This window comes from Ischnura elegans, chromosome 2 (assembly GCF_921293095.1).
Source record: "Ischnura elegans chromosome 2, ioIscEleg1.1, whole genome shotgun sequence".
NCBI classification, from domain to species: Eukaryota; Metazoa; Arthropoda; class Insecta; order Odonata; family Coenagrionidae; genus Ischnura; species Ischnura elegans.
Window position 1 is genome coordinate 23,152,417 of NC_060247.1, and position 24,118 is coordinate 23,176,534.

Here is a 24,118-nt window from a genome sequence, read left to right on the forward strand (position 1 = left end):
AAGAGAGACCACGTTCGAGAGGTTGAGTGGGATTGATGCGTCTTCTTAAATTCAATGCTTCCGCTGCAGCCACCCAAAATGGCATCAAACAACGAATAGATACAGCGTAGCAGACAGAGGGAACGTGAAAATTAATGTGCACAGGGAATTACTATCAAAAATGGCGACCAACAATGAGAAGACTACTGAACACGTGCACGTGCATTCCCCCCTTAAATACACAAAGAGTGACTGGACTACAAAGGAGACGCCCACAACTGGTCCCCCACCCACGCACTCGGCATCCAAATATGAATGCGAGCATTTGAATTCGTGAAATAATTTACCTCCTTTCGATGAATTAATTAGTAACGCTAACTCAACAGAATAATAGTTTCGTGAGTCAAGGAGAACGATTCACGCGGCATAATTACTAATAATAATAGGCATGAATTAACCACGAGGATTAATGGAATTCGTCACCACCGGCAATTCATATAAATTCCCTAGTGGAGAGAAAGAGAAAATGTGAGCAGCGAAATTGAGAAAAGAGCCTCTCTATTACCAGAAATTATTGAGCCGCAAATAAAATATGGTCACTATCTATTCATCCAAATCAACAAAGAGGAACGTAGGCCGAGTTCTTATCGCATAGAAACGTAGCTAACAGAAATAAATCTTGACATTTCGGACACAACACGGAAAATAAATATTCATATGAAACTATAGATGAATGAATATGAAATCAAAGATTCAATAAGAGTAACTCGACATTTCACATTTACTTAATCATTAAAATGATTAATGCAGGTCAAAATGCCCTCCTCCTGAATAGCATGGACTAGTATTTTCATGCACCAAACAATTTCTAAATAAACACTAAAACAAGAAAGTTTACATGGATAATTTAGAAAATTAAGTTATCTCAAAACTAAATTTATCATACCCAATGATCAAACAGCCTCGTGCAGAGCATCAAAAAGACTAAATTTCTACTTTAAAGGAAAAAACCAAGGATTATCCGCAGATTATCTACGCCCATGCCTTAACGGAGCCACCAAGAAGCTCACACAAAGAGCGATGGCTGCAACGGGTCGGGAAATAATTAATTTTTCACTAAGTATATAGCATATAAATATTTTTTAAGTGGTAACGCCTCTCTTATACGTATATCGTTTTGTTACAAATTAATTAATGTAGGCAAAGATTAATCAACACATACTGAAACCATGCAAGAAGTCAGGGGTAGGTTCATAATTCGCTTACATGGTAGACTGAAAATTCATAACTAAATTACCATAAACACTTAAATTGTTCCAAACCAAAAAGATTTACGACAATCAATTAACTGCTGCGTAATAAATTCACACAACGCCATAAACCAGGCAGCGCTGAATTATACAACGAAGAATCAGAAAAGGGAAAGAAAATGAGATTTCTGAAAAAAAGGGGGTGAAATTCCACCAATTTACTGCTATCTTACCTCAGACCCTTTTAATCGATTTTCTTCTCGCAAAGAATCCCTCTCGAGCTTTTATAAAAACGCCCTTCAAGAATATGCATTCTAGGGGATTTTAATATCCTTTAATTTCTTTCATCAGTACCTCACATTTAAGAGATCAAAAGCTTAATAATTACCCTTATTATTCCAAATTCTCGCGAAATAATCGCACGCACGGTTGCACTCAGCGTCACGCATTAATTTTTGAAAGCTTTACATAAATAATATTGATATAAGCGAAAAATATAACTATTATACACTGCCCGTTTTACTACCTTATGACGTTACGATAAAGCCAAAAGAAAATGAACACATTATTATTATTTATGATCACATTATGGATGCATTTAATTCACTACGTAACAATAATTCATTTCCAGTGTTTATATAATGTAACAGCAATATAATAATGCCGGTAAAGCTTAGCTCAAACACCACACAATTTACGGATAAAACCGGAGAGCTAATCTGATTACGATTACATTACTCGTAAATTAATCCCTTTGATAAATCTATCCGAAAACCTTTCCCTTTTTTTACGAAAAGGAAAAGCGGAATATTGAAATGATCACTGCCTGCTTAAAACTAGCAATATAGTACATGTATAACTACAGAAGGATAATACAGGTGGAGAAGTCCAAGGGGTAGTGTTTTTAAGTAGAATTACGGCGATGCACTGAATGGTTGAGACCTTTGCTTTGTAGAATTCCAATTTTTAATAATTTTAATAATCCAAATAGATTTGATTAAATAATTTGTAGGAAGCAAAGTTATTTTATTTTCCTAACTTAAGCGTTCCTATTGTCAGTGAGTGATAAGGAATTAACCCTGAAACGCAAAACACAAATAATTATTTCCAAATATTAAGAGGCACCTTGTCGACAAATAAGAATGCAAGCGTAAAGGATTCTTAGCTTAGCTGTCGTGTTGAAAGTGAAACGTAAGGATTCTAATAGGCAACTCCAAAAGGCTGTTCCAATCACGATGCTGAGCTAATATGGCAACAGAATCCAGTTAATTGATAAATACAAACTTGATGGAGAATACAATACAAGGAACGGGTGGGCTGAGAGCGGACATCTACTCCGCTAGTTTACTCAAAGCGGTCTGATAATACGACCCTAATGGCCCCAGTCTAACGTCAACGAAACAGTCCAACGTATTACCCTGTATAAGCAATTAACGGGCTTTGAGCCCAAAAGAGTAGTTACCTTTATTTTTCCAGCCTTTCGCACTGTTTGACAATTTGAAAAGCTTTAATTAGAGGCAAACAATTCAAGGCTAAAATGAGACGCACTACAAAGTAACTTCCGACTGGATAACCATTAATAAAAATATTGCGATATCTTTCATTAAAAGCTTACTCTATCGGGTAATCTACAGAAAAGCCTTGAATTGAATTGTGTGCAGCAGAAATTAAAAAAGCAGCAGAAAAAATACGTTGTATTTAATTCCAGGTTTTGCACCTCTTACAATTGCTACTACATGATCGAGAGAATCTCGCGCGGACATTGGGACGGTGTAAGTTAGCAACACCGGAACATGGCCCTCTCTGAGATTTTCCCCGTGGTTAACATCCCTATGAAAAGAACGCTCCTTCCATCTATGCAAAAATATCAGCAGGAGTATTTGCACCGGTTCTCTCCCTCTCTCTTTGCCACTAATTCTATTCTTTCACTTTCACACTTAAAAGAACCTTGAATACATAAACATGCACGCATGGCGATACAAAACGATGACCGAAAAAGCAATTGGCGATACCGGGACCAGTCTGAAATTGAGCTTTTCGCACGCCGCTTCACATTGATAACGTGAGGACGGAAACGGAGTGTCTCATGCCAACGTTTGTGGCGCGCCAACACTGCTCTTAGGCGTTGGACATGGGAGAACTTCAAAAGAGGAACCTGATGAGTATACACGGGGATGACGACGACCGAAGGGCTCCCTCGGAACTGGTGCTTACCGCCATTACGGACCCTTACATCCCTTGGGGACTCAAGAGTGTCCTCGCGGAGAACAACAACGCAACGATCCAAATCACCCCACATCTCACAACACGCTCACACAATGCTTAATAACTTGGACCCCCGACTCGACGTGCCGCTCCGGGCTATCAGGGTCTTCCATTCCGCAGAGGATCCCGTAAGGGAAAGATCCGAGACCGTTTTTAAGTTTTAATTAACACCGGCCGCAGCCTCCCCAGTCCCGTATGGGAAAAAACAATGCTGCTCTTGCAGACCGATGCGACGCCGTTCTATTTACAGTGCGCAAAACATCGGGATGCTTGCTGCCATGGAGATTTCCTTAAGAAAGAAACGCGGCCGCGGCGGCGCGAATTCGAAAAGGCCTCGCAATCAAGTCGTGACCCCATTCAAACGTTACGCCCTCTCCGGCACTCTTTATAAGCCTACAGAATATCCTTTTTCGTTCGAAATATGTGTGCGGCGGCGTATGTGTGCTCCGACAGCTTTCTCCGCTACATTGCAAGAGGCGCGACTTTTCACTCACGTGTTTAAATGCCTTCAGATATAAGTATGAACTGAAACCACTTAAATACTCCATCCCAGGAACGAAAACAATGCTTCTTTGGCGATACAGCCGCAAAACATAGATCCTCCGATTGGTGCACCAGTACTTATCTCAAAAAACAATCGAGATCAGTACATCTTTGATGATGAAGCTAGGACAAAAAATAAACCGTGATAACTCAAAGCATAAAAACTGATCCCGCAACATCAAATTTTTATTCCATAATATCGACAATGGTGTCGGTTCTTTTCGCCATAAATAAAGCCCAAATGAAGTTAAATTGCTAAAAATTTGGTCGAGGAGGGTAAAAAATGTCCATGAAGATTTTTTCTATCATTCAACATGGGAAGTAAATTCAGGAGAGTGTAAATTAGCCAAGAACTAATTCTTTGATAATGAAAATACACTTATAAACTTATAGATAACTAGATTAAAATATTTCTCGAATGAGGAAAAGAAGACGAAATTTGGGGAAAGGAAAAAGTGTGAAGCTCAGTAGGTTAATCTAGCTATGCATGATATCACTAATATTTAACTAAGAGTCACTTTGAGAATCATCTTCATTACAATCTAGACTCGCCAAAAATATTCCGCGGATAAAATGTAATGCCTCGATATTTTCATCCATGGAACAATAAAATTACCCACGAAGGATAGCAAAAAGGAATATAAAAATGCTATTGGTATGCAGTTTTTATATTATTATCAATGTGAATTTAGACATTCAGGCAGTAACACGCCCAGAGGATGGAAGACAAGTCGTTTTCCGAAACCTCGGCCAATACGACTGAGTAACCTCGCGTGGAGCTAGAGAATAAGAGCCAAAACTATTCCAATGCAAAAAATGGTCAATTGTTACGGTCAACACCATAATGAGTTTTACATGCACATACCATACATTTCATGTAAAGTAATACAATTTAACTCAGCTCCATCGATAAATTTCGTAGAAAAAAGTATAATTGAATAAATACCCACGAAATCAGGTAAAGTATGGCTAACGTGACACGGAAAAACTTCCATAGCAAAGATTAATGATTTTTATTCACTTTAGGTCGGAGCTGGGGCCAAGAAAAAGCACCGCATTTTGACACAAATTCGCCTCTAAAAAGCATATTTTTTCAACTTCATCTAATTCAATCCACGATCTTTCATGCGTAACCTGAAAAAAACCACGACAAATACTCCCACAGAAAAATCAGAGCCTCCAGTCTAAGCCTTTTTAGCTGTACGGCACAGTCGCCACAAAGGCAACTTAATTTACCAATGTGTATGCAAGAAGGGAGAGAATGCTGACAGGATTTATGGTTATGGGATTCCCTTACACGGAAATAATTTCTTGAATCACACTTCAGTTCGCGGAAAAGCTTGGCCCAACCATCGATTTAACGCCCCCGCTACACTCCCAGGAGCGAAATCTACATTCACATCGTACCCAAGCCATCTGCGAGTAAGCTCCCAGGATTGAAAGCACCAGATATTTCTTTTAATGCATACAATGAGACAGAAATAAATAATATCCTTGGAAACCAATGACTAAACTAAATCGTCAAATCATCAACCATTGACTAAACTAAAACGGCAAGTCTTGCAGTTTCTTCCAGCTTGATGATGGCAAAAAGTGGAAATATTTTTCAAGAAGATGTCAATAAGCGACCACGACTTAATGAACTCATCTGGGCTCAATTTTATCCTGATTATTACGGTGAAATTTGGAAATATACAAAACGTATTTAATAAACGTGAAACATAGTAAAATCCATTTACGATCACTCTACGGCCTAGCTTCATTAACCAGTTTCATTCCCGTGGCACGTTAAACTTCGATCTCTTAACCTGATGAGGAAAACAAGCAAGTGTTATGAGAAATATTCAAGCGTTTTAACAACGAATTGCCTTAGTTTTAACGGCCACATAAGTTTATCATGAAATTGTAGGAGTGTTCGTTCGAAAAAGCACAAGGACAGGCCTTTTTCACTGAAGATATCTTCAAAAACAGTATGATATAGGATATTATAGGCATGATATTGGTATACGATAGGCATGATAAAAGGAAGGTATATTTTTAAAAGCTGCAAGCAGAAGACGGGCAGCTTAGTTGGCCACATTATGAGACATGATGGCCTGATGAAAACAATTGTAGAAGGTCAGGTGGAAGGGAAGAAGAGGAAGGGACGGCCAGGAATGAGTTACAAAGGTTATAAAGGATGTAAAGGAGAAGAAATACGTAGCTATGAAAAGACTAGCGGATAGGAGAGAGGAATGGAGAGCTGCGTCAAACCAGTCTTAGGATTATTGACTAATGATGATTATGATGATGATGAACGTACTGCATATTCTAAATTGGAGTGGTGTCGAAAGCATGGATGTCTGCACACTTAGAAGATACTTCGCCTCATTAATGACGGCATGTAAATGGTCGGTTAAATCATATTTGCGAATAACAATTGAAAACCACTCATAGAGACACAACGATTAGAAAACAATATACAGACCTCTGAAGCGCGTGACAAGGGTCAAGACATCTCTGATGACTTCACCCTTGTCACAGATTGAACTCGTGGTCCTGGCGTCTCGATCCGTCCTTCATGACACCGCTAAATGAATCATGAAGACAAGGCGATAAATTTTTCCGGGTGGCCGGCAAGAACCTTATGAAGAAACTTGAGCAATGAAAGCCCACCCACGAACGCCAATGAAACCTATAAGGCGCCGAGAACTCGCAGAGAAGAACCCCTTGGTTAAAATTAACCCCGCGAACTCATAAAGGTCAGAGCTATAGTCATTATTGCAACCTCAAACGACAAGGATGAAAAATCTTGATGGCATTACCTCGTAAATTTTCGAATCGCCGCAATGCTCGGCGGGATGGAAATAGTAAAGCTCTAGAAACAAGCTGGGCAGAAACATTTTTCGAGGAAATGCCTTTGACCTCACCACGATACAATGGAAGTCACGGGACAAAAGGATTTGAGATTATGCCTTCAGGAAATTAAAAGGCCCCAGTTGTAGAGCAGTCGTATTTTTGATACGACTTCCCCCAAACGTTGCCGCATAAGCAAAGGGACAAAGGACTACGAAAAATAAAAGGTTATCAGATGGGGGAGCTGAGCGGAGGCTGGCGTCAAAGAAGCTCCATGCACTAGAAACTGAGGAAGATTCACCGATGCAGCACTGTGACGCAGCCCTATTCTATTAGTTAAGCATCGACGACGAGAAATGGAGATGGAAATGCAACAGCATATGAACGAAGACCTTAAAGTACGGCAAAAGCTCTCATGAGGAAATTATACGCTCGCAAGATTTTTAGAAGCAATTTCATTGAGCAAAGAAGCCCTAACATATGTCTGTCATCTCATATTTCCTTATACTTTTAACTTAGAGAAAAAAGAATCCTGAAATGCCTCCGCCTCCTGGGTTTACGTCTGCAGCATCCTCCAAAGGAATCAAATTCCGAGAAACATGACATACCAACCACATTGCCGGAAATGGGCATTGGTTTACAATACGAAAAAAATAATCTTTAAGAAAAGAACTGTTTTGAAAAAAAATATCTAAAATAACATGAAAAAGATACAGACCTAACAAGAGATCAAAAGCATTTTAAATCCAGAACAGCCAATAATACGCACTGGAATAATGAAACCAAAAAGAACGGGAATCTAACGGATTGTAAGGTCGATGTAACCAGCTGGACATGAAACATTCATTAAAAAGCCAATTTTTACTTAATCCACCTGCTCCCGTAGACGGCATTCAAATATAATCACTTTCCATTCGTTAGGGATGCGTGGAGGCCCAGAGCATTGATCGTTTGCCTACTGATAGAAAGGATACAGCCCGGGTGAGACCTCTAGAATGTATAAATGCTTCACCCAGACTCCTAGTACATTCGTAATTAAAAATCCATACGATGAGTGGAAACGACGTATTGCAAGGATTGCTTCTCTTGCAATGAATGTATAAAACTTATGTACCCACCAGAGGCTGATTCTGTTGTAACCTGTACTCTTACACATCCAAACCAATCTTCGGGTAACAACATGAAGCGAGAGACTGAATTTCCGACAACTGGTTTTCGAAAGGTATTGGTCAACAGAAAATATCGGTAAAATCAGTATAGGCACTCAGCATTTTTACTTCTAAAAAATGAAAAAATTGAGCATAATGAGTTCAAAATTCTAACGTCATCACATTTCAGATTTTCAAAAATAAATGGCTGTGCTAGGTTAATGACATCTGACTCCTTGACCGCAGCCAAGATCCAACATTTATAGGGCAGAATTCGAATAAAATATCATACATAAGGAGGCTTCAAAAGGAGGAGATTATTGCCTTGACGAATTCAAAGATAATAAAATCCGGAGCTATGCAAGCAAGCACGTTATATACATGATAAACTTAGATGCATCAATGAACTCTTCATTTCGTCAGGATGGTCGATGAATTAACATAATTTCTCCTTTTAAAATACAAGTTCCAATACCACTGTTTCACACAACTCAAAATAATCATGTCTGTGATCAATGTAAAATTGCATTAAATACACTATTTTGGAAATAATCACTGAAATTCTATCAACTGGGACATCAGCGGGAAGTTTACTTCAAGGCTCATAAAATTATAAAGCCCCTCGATTGAATGTAAAGCGAAATCGAGAAAAGCCCATGAAATCGAAAGAAAAAAGCTTTAACAAAAACTAAAGCGTTACTACAATAACTTCACCTTTCCGAACGTACAAGAGTAATACAAATTTTAAAAACTCTTGAGGTAAATTTTATCCCAGACGATTTACGGTATGATATCGTCAAACAATGGAGACTGGTACCATTGCAGTATCTCTGGAAGATAGCGTAAAAAAACGATGGCAGGAAAAGTTGCGATTGTATTCCGAAAGATCCCTTAATCTCATAGCTAGCGATATACGATGAATGCAGGGCTCTTTTTCATTTGAATGGAAATGTACTTGATCAACCAACAAGAATTGGACAAACCATTTAAATCGTTTATCAGTAAGATAAGTTCATATGAAGCGCATCAATTTTAACAAAGGGAATTCGAGTCACTGAAAATAAGGCAATGATAGTCTGTAGCTACACAATATAGATAGAGAAAAAGTAATACTCTAAAAATCCTTCCCATAAAACAACATTCTTCACACACAGACTATCTATGGGCGAAAATATTACGAGAGCTTCTTCAAACAAAAAAATCTAGCCTGTGATCGAGAGGTTTGGTACCTACGAATTTTGTGGTGCAAGACTGGTATTGATGACTTAATAACTCGATATTTAGCCAATATGAAAATGATATATTTACTTTTCACACAAAGGATCTACGTATTAAATCCGATTTGACAAAAATATAGCACACAAAGAAAACTTACAAATTCACAAAATAAGTGCACCATTTTCTACCTAAACCATTAAACCCTCACCACGCGAGCGATTAATAGTGCGAACTATCGAGGAAAGCAAATGAGCGATCAAGTAGCATTCAGTAAATATTTTAAAAATGAGATTATAGTGATAAAAATCGCCGAGTACACGCTCTATTTAAGCAATTGATTAACCACTTAAGCTTTTAATTAATCATAAGAGATAATTAAGGTATTTACACTACAATTATTTTCACAAAGATTCAGAAATTTCAACGTTGAAATACTTGCAAGTAAATTCTTGATCAATCTATGTAGGGACTTGAAATAATGGCATGCCATTCTTTACTAGAGAATGCCTACTGATACTATTCCACTAACACTTGTCCAAATTAACGGAGCCAATCAGAGTTATAACTTAGTCATTTCACACATCGCTAATTCCAGCAACCAAAAAAACGTTCTCCAAGGTAAAAAAATACACAACTACTTTAAAAGCAAAGAAGAAACTCCATAATGTAACAAACTAGTTATAAAATATAATGTATGCATGATATTACAGTTAAAACCCAAAAACATTTTCAATGGAAATATAGGAACGAATGAATCAAGAAAAAAGTAATTTTAACGACAGAACTTCTAAATCACCAACCCAAGTAGAATATTAATCTTCCGAGGTTTTAAAGTGATTAATGCTAATGATGTCCTGAAGTTACAGCTGGTCATTTACGAACTTTATGCTCTCCATAAAGTTCCCTTAACATTAGCCACTTCCAACCCTCCGTCCAAATGACTGAAGCTGTGAAATTTGGGTATCGAAATTCAAGCAAAATTAGGCCCTTCCAGAAATTACACAAACCTCACTCCCATGGATCGATTCGGCTAATTACAAGCGATACCATTATGCAGAAGACTAATTTCCACCGTAAACTTAATCTATTGAATGGCTTTTGACGGAGACCGCTATTTGTCTAAATTAAACGTTACTTCAAAACCGCGTGTTTAAAAAAATGGCGGCTTCTGCAAGTCATTCTTTGGAACAAGTAGAAACAGCGGTTTCCAACGGCTAAAAAGGGTTCAGAGGCACCAGCAACTTGGGAATCAATACTTTGAGTTTGGCAGAAAAAATCCTTTTCCGCTTTCACTTGAAAGAAATCTAGCAAAATGAAAACCATTGAAATAATAACCCATTCCCTCCCTCTTACACCGGCGGCAGGCAAGAAACAAGATCAAAAATTAACATAAATTTACTTTAACGATAATGCGTTGAAAAAAAATATATAAAATGCTTACCGAAAAGGATATGTTATCCAAAATTTTGCTGAAGGTGGCCCAGCTTTTGCCACCGCAGTTAAATTCTACTACACGAAAGCTGTCCCGGCGGCTAAGTGTACTCTCGTGAGCATGAGAGACAGATTTTCACTAGTGATAATTATATACCGAAAATGCACTTGACATGAGGAGGGCCTGAAAATTGTATCCTTCATATCCTTTTACGAGACTGAGGGAGGATAACTTGGAGCATAACGGCTAAATATTTTCGGTCAGCGACGAGGAAGGACGTCGGCATTGAGTTTCTTCATTTTGGCCCCGTTTTAAACCGACGATAATTCCATCGCCGCCGACCGAAAAATAAAACTCAAGCTTCGCGACTAAAAGCTTTTGCCAGAGCGGAGCGAAATTTTCCATCCACGAAAGCTTCGCGTTTCAACTCATTTCCCCATTAGTTTCGGCCACGGTCTTGAAACAATAAATTCTTATCAGCGTCAATTTCAACGTGATTCGCTAATTTAACCGTCCTTGCGGATACGCCTTCTGCACGGGGAATAAAGCATTTACTCGCTAGTGAAAAAAAAGTATTTTCTTTCCATTTTCCCTTCTTTTTATTTCAATTTTTTCGCACGCGATCCGCCGGAGCCCTCGCCATCATCACTGACCTAGGGCTGCACGACCAGCCTCCTCTCCTCCTCGTGGGATTTTAAGTGGGAAGGGCAACGGCCTACCTCAAAAACCACCACTTGCCATGATGGATCACGAAACGAGCCACATGAAAGGCGAGGGCGTGGCGGTGGGCGACCGACGTCAACATCGCCCTAATCTTACCCGAGACTCTCGGCCCAGAGGTCGCATGACTATCCGGGCGGGATGTCCCTCTTTCCGGCGAGTTTTAGAAACACGGACAGGATCCCCGATTAGAGAGTTCAAGCTCTCTTTTCCAATTATGCTAAAATTAAAGCAAAGGCAATTTTAAAAATATTCAAAAAAATTACTTTACGACCGACCATGGTTTCAAGAGTTGAGATGTAACATCCGTAGGGGACGAAGGAGTTCACTCAAAACGATACCGACATGAAGGGGTTTTTTTGTCACTTGGTTTGGGTCAAAAATTTTGGACGGATCATTAAGAGGACGGAAGACACTCCCTTCAATAACTCGTTAAGTACAGAAGTACGTTCTTTATAAATAAGGTACAGATAAATGTTGAGAATGGTCTTTTCTCCTTATTCTGATAATTGCAAAATGATAGCGCATGTTTTTAAGGACAAATAGGTCCTGAAAAAAATGCCAAATCCTGAGCAATGTGGCATCTGAAACGTATACATATTCTTGCATCGACAGCGGTAGTAGTTTGATGACACAAAGTATTCGTCCAATACAGTCACGCGATTAAAACTTTGATCCATTATCCTCGCGACCGGGCGCAATTAAATGATTAATAATCATTTATACGCCTTTCACTTATAGGCTTACTTCGATTGACAGAATTTTATAGGATCACTATAATATGAAAAGGCATTTTTGTAGTTAAATCTAGGTACGAAAAGTCACTATTTTTCCATTTTTACGGATGAACTTCTGGGTTTATCCATTCATTTCGGTCCCTAAAATAGAATTCCGACAATTGCAAAATCTAGCTTGCCAACCATTTATTGAGGCGCAATTGGAGCATTAATGAAAAGCTCGCAATTCACGGTTAGCTGTAACAAAATATAGAGAATATTTGGCCACCAAGGCAGCAATTGGTCCAATTGGTCACCGCTGATCGCGTGAAAAAGTTATTTCATAATACATCTTATTCCATCACTCCCCATAGTTCAATTCCCTCCAATTTTACCCACAAGAATAGTGAACAAATGCAGAAATAATAAACTTCTTTGACGATTTAATCTAGGAAATCTAAAACAAAAATTCCCCGCATATGGTGCACGAGAACCTACCACGCTGAACTCAAACCAGCGACCTTCATATTGGCTTGAAGTGAGAACTTCCCGCGTGACCAGCAAAAAATGGAGTGATGAGGAATCGATCCTCAGCCATCTTCACCTATATTCGGGAGGGTCAACGGCTCATCTCATTAGCTCCACAACATTTTTCATTCATCAGCGATTTAAAGATAATAAGGGCTGGGTGGGGCAGTATTTACAATTTTTCAGACAACCTAAGGGGAGTATGGCATTGCTTTGTCAGCTTGCCAGCCACGAAATGTATGGAAATGGTATAAACATACCGTGCAGCGCACAAGAATATACAGATAAATCACACATCTTCCACTGCACAAAATTTAGTGGCACTAATCGGAAAACTAACAATTTAAATTTTCAGTATGTTTTTATACCAGCACTAATCATTGGAAATGCATGAGAAGATCAATCCCAACATAGGTTTCTGTTTCGGGTGCTGACTACGTGATGGTTGCTATCGGATACCCAGAGACTCAAGTCATTGACAATCCAGAAGAGATTCATGATCCTGACGTCCTGTTTTGATATTAAATCGAACTAACGATGAGAGATCTTTAATTACGTTAGAAACTGATATAAATAACGTTCTCAAGATAGGACTTCGAAGAATCCATGGAAACAATCATTCATGCATTTTATTCCTCGTGCCAATGAAAATTATGATCGCTACACTTGCCAATAACATCTCTATCATATTAGCGAATCTAAATTTCGATTACGCGAATTATTAAAGGTCTTCTAGTGGCTAAGGTAGTTTTACATGGAAAATTTTCGTTAATAAATCCGCTTGCATCACTTCTTATAAAGATAATCCCTATTAAAATTGCACTTTGGCCCATTATATTTTTTTTTAATTATCTTATTGCGAACCTTGTATTTTAAAGAGTGCTAATTTTAAGCATGGAAATTAGTAATCCTACATTGTAACGGCATTAATAAAGATAAGGGAAATAAGGCAGTACTTCCGACAATACTTTAAATACTCTTAATGAGACACTGATAAAATAACATTAAGTGCGCACATAATTGTTCACCCAGTACTCCAATTTCTCACTCTAAATCAATATTTAGTACCTACCATCTTTTATAAAATATTTTTAAATTAGGTGCAGCCAATGAGGATTAATATGTTATTTTTTAAGATCAATCAAACTCCGCACTTAAAACTTTCCTAAAGACCTTTTTCTTCGAAAAGAATCCACGCGAGATTTTTGCTGACACAGAGTGACAAAGAGCGAGCATTCCTAGTCCAAGCCAAAATTCACCACGGCAAAAAAAATAATCTTACCAACGAAGTACGTGTGCAAAACTGAATGGACTTCCACCGAAATAGCCCCAAAATCCGCATGCACTAAAATCTTACATCACATTAACGATACAGAAAAATGGCAAAGGTATAAATGCATTTGTCGGGAAAATTATTCGGCTACTCACTTTGAATTAAGTAATATTTATTTATACATTTATTTCCTTTTCGCCTTTTCGAACTCGTGATTTTCAGTTTCCAGGAGAGAAAATAAAGGCGCGAGGCAGGATTTTGCGGACGCTAGGAGACAAATGAACCACCCCTTCCCGTAACTAGCTCGAGTACACCGCGGCAAAAATTGTCATTTTGAGTCCCTCCGAGGATGAACGTCCGCAAAACACAACGACGTAAAAATCAACCACCCATTTTTCCCCCAAACCCACATTATCTTCGGCTTTAACTCGTGGAAGGGGTGGCCAGGCGCGCACAAAATATCATTCATATCTGTTTAAGGGGGTCTCGGCTCGGATTCTAGGTCATGGCCGCAGGGACTGCCGACGCTTCGCTCGGGGGCTCCTCCGCATTTGCATCAACGCTGTCCCTTGTAAGTTCTTTTTCGAGAGGAGCACTCCCTTGTTCGAGCACACGGCGAGGATTGGGGGGAATACGGCATGCGTAAGAGAGAAAAAAGGACGATCGACCTTAAACTCGCAATTCAATCACTCGACAATGGAAAACCAAGGCAGCGCACAGCGTATTTTTTTCTTAGTCATCCGAGTGCGCCCAACAAATGAAATACGGTCGCGAAACAATAGTCTACACAAAGCAATATACACTAGAATGCCTTCTTATTCCATTATAATAAAAATAGCTTCACCTTTCTTTAATAAGAATTCACAACGGGGGTTTGCAAGGCTGTAAATGCCGTCAAGCTCAGATTTTTATGGTTAAACATCAAATCACAGAGTGTTATAGGATTTTCATACGGCATGTTAACGGGAAGGACACCTGATCTCGGTAAAAATTGACTCCAATTCCCCCAATTACATTTCGAAAACTAACGCTTATTACCTAGACGTGAGCTGCGTCAATGACATTATCCTGAACCTTAGATTCTCAAAAACTAATATTTATTTTCAGTGCAGAATTTGGCCAAAAACCTGAAAATATTGAAAAAGGGCAATGATTTTCCCACCAGTTGAAGCGATTAAATACTACTTCGTACTAAGTCACAGGACTGATAAAAATCTAAGACACTTCATAGCACAAAAATAAGATTTCGTAACGTTTCCGTCATGAGATTGTAAACGCTTATATCATTGAAATCGTCGCGCACAAACGTCAATAGACGGACTGAAGGCATAAAAGTGAATCGTCAGAAATGGAAATCATCCAAGACGCATGTAAATTGACAACATCCTGATAAGTTCCGTAGAATTCACAAAATACCATACAACATAATACTTGCTGTGACTTTAATTCTCAAAATATATTTGGAGAAATGTCACCAACATTGCACTTGAATGTAAGTTCCATAGATCAACCAAAAGCCGTCGACGAATTTAACACGTCCGGCACGGGTATCTTACAAATACCCCGGAGATAGCAGATTTTGCATAGGCAATCACTAAGGTCCTCTAATTGGATACTGTACGAAACTGCACATGTACCGTTTCTAGTCTGTCAGATGTTAAGTTAAACTGTGAACAGCTGCACACTTGTGTCGCAAGTCGGCTCCGTAATAATTATAGAGTAAGAACTAAAAAGTCGAGATAAATGGATAAATTGACTTGATGCATAATTAGGCATTTCATTACTTTCAGATAGATTTTCTCCAGCAGACTCGCTCAATAGTTGACTTAGACTCAAATTACTATTCCCAAAAGTTGTAAAATGAGATATTGGCAAAGTAGGGAGGAATGCAGCTTCCCTAATGTACCCGCGGGCTTTCCAAAGACATGTACAAGAGGCATAAAATAAAATCCAATAACGACAGAATGTTACTTCCATCCGTTCCCTATCATTTCAATCTCGCAAAATGCAATAAAATATTCCAAAAATTTGGAAACAGGCCAGTGAAACCGAAGTAAACAATTCAAATACAAATACTAGAACGCATACATATATTTACAACCGCACAGCAGATAAAAAGGAGGAGAAGAACAATTTATGGCTCATGGCCGGCTCGTTTTTTCTCCCCCTGCTTCACCGTTCCGCTCACCAGTATGTTCCCATAAGGGAATTGGGAACGAGTCCACAAATCTTTCTTCGCTGCCACGAATGAAATCCCTTCGGGACATTTGTCCCCTGTTTCTCATCCATTATCACACCGACTAGGGCAAATATTGCCAGTAATTTAGATGATGCATGCAGTATTTCAGACCTCCACTCTGAGGTTAGAAATACTTACATTTGTATTCCGTTAGGGCGCGTTCACCGCTGTTATTTCAATTCCTTCGGTCAGGATCGGAGAGGAGATAAGAATACGAAGAAATACCCAGGAAACCACGTAGCGATAAGCAAAACCAGAGCGCACCAGACGTTAAAGAATGTTTCGGCTGAAATATTCCCTGCTTTTAGAGAGGAATTACAAAAAAGTTTCGCCATTATATGGCCAACACTACGTAAGAAAATCAAGAAAAGGGGAACGTAGATTAGATGGAGATTTTAGATAGGTTTACGAAAAAGGATTTTTATAAATGCCGCGAAAGATATACGTGCCTCAGCGGCAACGCTGGAAAGCAGGCCCACGCGGGAGATAAGGTAGATGGATTGTTGAGCCAAACAATTCAAACCTTTCCTTTGACCCAGTACCACGTGCCCAGTTGTAAAAAAAGAAGAAGAAGAAAGTTTGCCTTGTGCAGAAGTCACACACAGCAATCTAACGACAGCCATCGCCATAAAAGGACAATAAATTACAAAAATAGCCAAATAATTTTAGGGCTGCCGTAAATATTTATCCCCCAACATTTGAAAACGTTTCATGAAATAGTTGTAAACTACTTATCCCCAGACACACACTTTTTAGAAAACATTGGATGAAATTCATGCGCATATAACTTCATCATAAAATCACAACACCTGTAGCTAATTGTAAATAAAATGAAAGCGAAAGTACAGAGAATATATCTCCAAAATAAACAAGCGAAAATAAACACCAACTACATACAGCAGTTCAGAAGGCAAAAATATATACCTAAGGTAGAGCAAAAATCACTGTTATTGTTTGAAATCATGAGAAGAGAAAGTGAAAAGTTCATAAAAAAATGATTATGTTGGACACAAACATAAAATTGCTCAGCAGAAGCACTGCTCGCCAATTGCCTAATATTCATCAACGTCTGGCATTCACTATTCACGTGAAGAAAAAAATCAATCGCAATCAAATGCTGATATTTGAAATCAAATCAAAATTGCATCACGTCAATTTTTAGCTATGGAATCATCCTATCCGAAATAAGCAAGCAGAAAATTAATATCCAATTAGCACAGGTTCTCATCTAATTCAAAACTCATGATGGACGAAGAAGAGTACGAGGGCCTGAGTATAATTTTTATATTGTATATTGTGAATATTCACTAAGATTGACGATATTGAATTGCAATGCGTATACAACGTCCAAAATGAGGATCAACGTTCGAGTATTCAATCCGTTAATAAATGATAATAGCGATATTTCGACAAATGCTGAAGCAACCTGCATACAAATAAAAACTTCATTAATACCACCTTTCCATGGAAGTAACAATGAGGCAAATATTCTCCGAAAATACAATTTCCCGCTTATTCACACGCTGTCCTAAAAAAAAGGACGATTATCGTGCGACATATATGGGCCAATTATTTATCAAAAATGACCCCAAAACAATTTGCATTACAACTCACGTGTTTACAAGTAAAAAAAGTTAATTTCGGAAGGTCGGAATGGAAACTGGGCTCTTCAATGTTATTTCAGGATTGACATGTTGATTTGAAACGGGGTCACAGAGTAAATACCTCGTTCTTATGGGTTTTGGTGACAAATTCGCTAAAACAGGCACTAATTATATCATCAATAAGCAATTGGTATTGATTTAACTATTGGAGGAGCCAGAACACTTCATCATAACTATGGAATAAAGCTTAAGAACCATTAGAGAGGAGTATATGGCTTTTCAAATCGCCAATCTACTAGAAATCTAAATATGTAACATAAGACTACACAAAATCTTATGCACTAAGCTAGCCGTTGCCGACCACATCCTATGTTGGCTTTCTCCCAAGCGCCATGACTCAATTTATGTGCCCTTGGGAACACCAGAAACCATGCAGTGTGTTCCATAAATTAATTTGGGGGACTCATCTCAGCAACAGACGTTCAATACATCAAATTCAAACAAATTATTTTCTCAATAAAATAATAATAACTTTGTCAATACTAAATAATTTGGGCTATGATGAGAGAATATGGATAAGGGGAGAGGTATGTTTAGTACCATTATGTTCTACCAAAGACCGGAAAAATTACAACCACAAGCTGAATCAGGAGAATGAAAAATAAGCTTTCGAGGGAACGGATAACTGGTCTGGTCAAAAACGCACTTGACACACTGACACTCAAGAATCCAACAGGGAAGAAGAGAATACATTTCCCTTTCTCCGTCTACCCCAAACATACGGGCACGCAAATAAACAACTGGGTAAAAAGGGGCAGTTCGCCATGCCCACCAGACACGACTCGACCTCTGACCTTTCGCAACAGTTCCTCCAAAGACTCCATGCCGGCCGATGCTGCCCCCGCAGGGTCGTTGCTGCCCATCACACCCTTCTCTTCCTGCACCATCCGCGACCGCGGGCTCTCCACAAAGATGAACTGCCTTGCAAAGCACCCAACACCAACAAGAGGATGACCGATCACGTCGAGAACCGTCCACACCGAAGCAGTCCACAAACTTAGCCCCACACACCAGAGGGTTCGTGGGTTAAATGCAGGATCCCCACTGAGAAACGACGGAGGTTTATTAAAATTCCTCCTTTCCCGACGAGAATGTCCGGAAAATAAGTCTCTCCAGCTGCACTTGAAACACGCTCCTCACGCAGACGGTTGACTGACTGTCCTAGATGGAGAGGGGCGCGTGGAACTGTCGAGTCAACCTTGGCGAGAGCACTTGAGAGCGCGGGAGACAAAACAGGAAGCAGATCTTCAGCAGGGAGCGGACGTCAAACGGGGCGCACTCCACGCGGAGCCCTAGCCCGCCCCACTGGAGGCCCTAGCGTCGTCGGCGAGGCACCGGCCCGCCTCCGGGGCCACGGGCCGACTCATCGGAAGCCGGAACGGCCACAGGGGCGTCGCGGAGGGGACCGCGAGACGTCTGCGACGTAAGTCTGGGGTGACGACGACAGCCGAGGACAGCGGAGAAGGTCGGGGGAAGAGAGGGGTCGGACCGTCGCGATCAGATCGGTTAACCGGCAGAGCTTGCCGGAGGGACTTGACCGGCCCTCATCGCCGTCCCGCTGGTGGCCTGAGGGACCTTCACGAAGCTAAGGAGGCGTGCGACACTCAAACCTCGGCGAAGCAAGTGAGACGAACGAGTATACGCCGCCCCACGTGGAAGTACCCGCGGCAGACGGAAGGGGCGGGAGGAGGAGGAAGGGTAGGGCGAAGCCGTGCACGCGTGACACGAGGAGAAGCGAGCGTGATGTATCTCTGCGAGTGACGTGTTGAGCGCGGCCGCACGCGGCGTGTGACGTGCCGAGAGACGCGGCGATTGAAGAGAGAGAGAGGTATCTCAGAGAGAAGCGGCAAGGAGGGAGGTTCGCGAACATCTGACTTCGGCGGCTCGGAATCGCCGCTCCTCCACTCCTCCGCCCCCCCCCCTCTATTCCCCCATCCCAGTCTCCTCCCCGACACGTCCCAAACGTTACCCCCCACACTCCCAATGCATACACAGACTACAACCTCCCCACACCCCCTTCTCCAAATCCCAATCCTTCCCACGACCCCATACCACCGTCCCAAACAAGACCTCCCCTCTTCCCTCGCTCGCTGTCGGCTGCTGTGCAGCGGGCACTCACACAATGCTCGCCCCTCCAGTGCGCGAGCACGGGCGTGCTATCACGGGCTGTTGTGGAGGGGGTATGGCACGCGGACGATTGGGACCTTGTATCCTGCAGGGCAAAGGGGGGAGGGAAGGAAGAGAGTAGGAAGAGAGCGCGGTTTTTTTCGGCTGTAGGGATGAAGAGGGCCTGAAGGGGGAGGGGTGTGGGTAGTGAAGCGGTCTGGTAGAAGGGCCGTATGTAGAGGGGGATAGTAGTATCTCGCCCCACGCATCCGCACTGGACAAGTCTCGAGTGCTCATGCGCCGAACGGGATCGATATCCTCCCCACACCACCGCCCCACCCGCCCATCCCACCGTCCCACTTCCTTATCGTCCGCACCCCACCCCCGAGGCGAAACCACGGGAATCGCGGCCACTGCGACGGGGGCGACACGTGCGGCCGGATCGCTAGGCAGAAAGGGAGAGAGATATGTATGGGGGTCTTTAAATCCGAGGGTTCCCAGGGGCAGGCCGACGAAACCGGCTCCGGTGCCGCCCCTGGCCCCATACGCACTCCGCGCAGCGTGGCGGCACCGCCAGGGTCGGCGGAAACTAGCGCGGGGAGGTTGAGAAGGATACGCGAGAGATGTTATATAAGCGGTCAACGAGGCGCTTTTGTCGTCTTCCTTCAAGTCGCAGGCGATAAAGTTACCCAGCTGTCTCGATAAAAGGAAACCCTAATACCAGGCGATTAAAATGCACAATCAGCAACTTCTGATCAACTCTTCAATTATTGTTACCGAAATTAACTAACTCTTCATGATCGATTTTTTCGAAAGCGAAACATTCCCTTTTGGAATTTTTATACTTCCAATCATATGTATTTTATTTAAAGAATTAAGTTCATTGAACTTTTGCCAAAACATATCTAAATTTACCTCTTATATTTCCAACAAAAGCATGAAATTATTCAAAAACTTACAGCAACTATGGAGATTTATGAATAATATTTCTATATTCACAGCAATGATTTCTTGTAGTTTAAATTACTATTCAATACCGGTGTTCATGGGATTCCGACCATGCAATTCCGTCATATATGCTCAAAATATTAATTCAACGAAAGAGATATAAAACGTGAAAACGTTCTATAATGTATATTATAAAACTCAATACACCTTCATACGGCGAAATTTTAGGGCAAGAAAAGAACTGAGAGCTCAAAATAAGGACGGAAAATGCTTCGTAATAACACGAATAAAAAAACTATAAGGCTCCATCATAGAACTCATTAATTTGTAACACTAAAGCGCGCAATCTTGTATGAAGGACACAGCATTTTGAAAATACAAAATAAGATGAATACTCGTCCCATTCTATGATGGACTGAATATATAATAGAAACCAACTGTAATTTCATTAAGAAAAGCACACATTTTCGGTATAAACGTTCGCACTATACAATACCCCATGCAAACACGGTCTTTTACTATTTTACGCAAGCAGTTTTATGCAAGTCGTTTTAATATACGCCCTGATGTGTGGGGCATTTCCTAATGCATGCGTGCCTAAGAACAAATTCGAGAAGAAGTTATTTCAATGCTCGTGAGTTCGCGTGTTTGGGTAAGAAATTAACCCCTTTAGCACCGCGCAATTTTCACTGTACCTAAGTACACCCTTCAGCTTTAAGATTAAAATTTCGCGTACATGGCGTCTGTAATATGTTTAATCTATAAATATTTGTATCACCCAAGAAAATGAAGCACGTACATAAAAAAATTTATTCGTTCGCCATCAAAAAATCTCATTTTAGACACTCGCAAGAGACAAAAAAGAGGTAACCTAGGACAGTGAAGCAGGTAAATACCGTTTTACACGAGGCACTTAAGTGCGCTACTCTCAGATGCATCAGCCATCCGCGAAGCCGAGCGTGCCTGAGAACAAATTAGAGGGAGATATATTTTGCGTCCCGTATGAACGCATTTAAGTATCCGTAGTTGGAAATGTCACTTCATTCCATGCAAGTATTACACTTCCCAGAATGTGCCTCAGGTTTGTTAAAAATTATATATCGTAAAAATAGAATAACTGATTATAACGAATTTATAAAGGCATATTCGACATTCATTGGCACAAATTATTTCCTGAATGACACACAATTTATTACAGAAGTAGCTTCCCTGGAACTACTTTCTAACTTACTTGTCTTGCAGGCTTTTACCTCGATGATTTTATCAATGGTTTGCTTCATTGCGATATCAATGAAGGCATTTCATGTTTTCGAGCATGTGCAGCTTCATTCCTCTCAACTCCAGGAGAGCGATTCGCTCTCCATTTAGAGGTTAAACACCGTGGCTGTATTTCTCATTTTGAACAACTTATCAGCCCAGATGGAAGACAGAGAAGTCTTCAGAAATGCCGTGCGTCAGGAGAGCCTAAGATCTAAAACTGAATGTGATATTTACCAATTAAAAAAAAAAGATTTAGCTGATTGAGAGGACCTGAAAATATCCGAACTCCAGCTATCGAATCTATATAACATGAAGCCCCTTAACGACCACTCATTCATTCATTCATTCACGTATACAAATGTTTGGGGTGAACGAGACGAGATACGGCAAAAAGTCTAATGAAGACCCCCTCTTAAATTGTCTGAAACCCCAGGAAAAATTATGAAAACACTAAATTTACAATTATTTATCCGTCTATTCATATAAAATTGAGTGTATGGGGATTAGTTCAAAAAATGGCCACCAAATTCCAATGGCGGCGCGGCAGTCATACAAACGAACAATCATAGCAACAGATTTGTGTATGCAAACAAGAGGAGCTAAATTGGGAAAGAAGATAAGGGAAATGAAACGAAAAACTGATAAATATAAGGTAGGAAATTAAGAAAGTAATAATTGAAGTGTCTATTTCTTTGCGTCTTCTTTCCGCAAGAACAAACATCTGTTTAAATCAAAGCGCATTCAAATCAAAAGCGGAGAATTGTAAGGTAAGAAATTAGTTGTTGTTTTAGATATATTGCCTCGAGAGTGTGGTGGTTATTAATTTCAAAGTTAACAAGTGCTCTAAATGTCATATTAGAAATATAATTAGAAATATGATTCGTGCTGTTGACTATAGTTCGTATCTTGTTGGCGATACACGATTGTAGTAGAAAGACTTTTAAACAAGTCTTACATAATATAGGTTGGTAAAAATGATTTTATTATCGTGTTTTGTGATGGTGATAACTTTTTATTTTTGTTTACGTTCTTTTTTCCGTTAATTTCCTTTTTAATGTATAATGTTATCCGTGAGCTGCAGGAGTGAATAGGCAGTGAATAATACAATATGGAAGATAAGTGCAAATAAAGGTATTTCTTATTCAATTATTTGTCTTGCGTTAATCACGTTTCCTTGAGTGACTAAGTTATTCAACTGTGAAAATTATCGAAATCTTGACATTCACAATGTCTTGTACACCAAAGGCTGTGATCCGTTACTCACTCCGTTCTCACCAGAGTTATTGCGCATTGCGTTTTGGATATTAAAGATGAGATATTTGTGTATCCCGATTCATTAAAACTTTAAATAGAGGCATTTCTGAAGTGAAATCATTCACGATCACGATAAATAATATTTCGATAAAATTCGTTATACTAGCCTCAATTCATGCTAAGGCGCATTTGTTTCTAGATATTGATATTCAGTCCCAACGTAATTCGCTTACGAAGGGGAACAGCTGTTACATCTTATTCGTATATCAAGAATTTGGTTGTTTTGTGGAAAATAATTAATAAACGTGTTTTTCATTGTAATACGTAAAGTCGTTATGTTATGATATTACGTATGCATTGGGTGTTACAGTGGAACGTGGTCTCAACGTTTTTTGTATTTGAATTGAATAAGTTAGAGAAACTCGTAGAAATTTATTTTACTTTTTTAGCCCCTCAGAAAAACGTTTCTCTTTATAAATATTTACATTCACATTGTAGCCTACGTACCATGCGCTCGTTTTACGTGAAAGTGGAAATATTGCTTATACCTAAGTTAGCCAGCTTAAAAGTAAACGATCCTTAAGTAACAAGTAGCAAACAAAAAGTGTAAGACCTCCCACAGTGAGCATAACAGGCCGAAGGCCTTTTTCGGGGGGGCCTAGGGGGGGCAGAGCCCCCCCAGCGAGCTAAGCGAGTCGCCAATAATATAGGGAGCATTGTAAAAGAGAAAAATTTGCAGT

General features: G+C 40.1%; 1 protein-coding gene across 13 annotated transcripts in view; it reads right to left on the reverse strand.

Moving 5' to 3' along the window:
- The window catches only part of LOC124153473 (uncharacterized protein CG43867), a 681,094-nt gene that overhangs the window by 190,309 nt on the left and 466,667 nt on the right, over window positions 1-24,118 (reverse strand). Inside the window, exon 1 of one of the 13 annotated variants that reach the window (XM_046526654.1) lies at window positions 18,605-19,674. The exons of the other annotated variants lie outside the window; for them this stretch is intronic. Within the exon in view, the coding sequence (XP_046382610.1) occupies window positions 18,605-18,697 (93 nt within the window). The 5' untranslated portion in view covers window positions 18,698-19,674. Of the gene's footprint in view, window positions 1-18,604; window positions 19,675-24,118 lie in introns of those variants that run through there. 13 annotated transcript variants of the gene reach the window in all.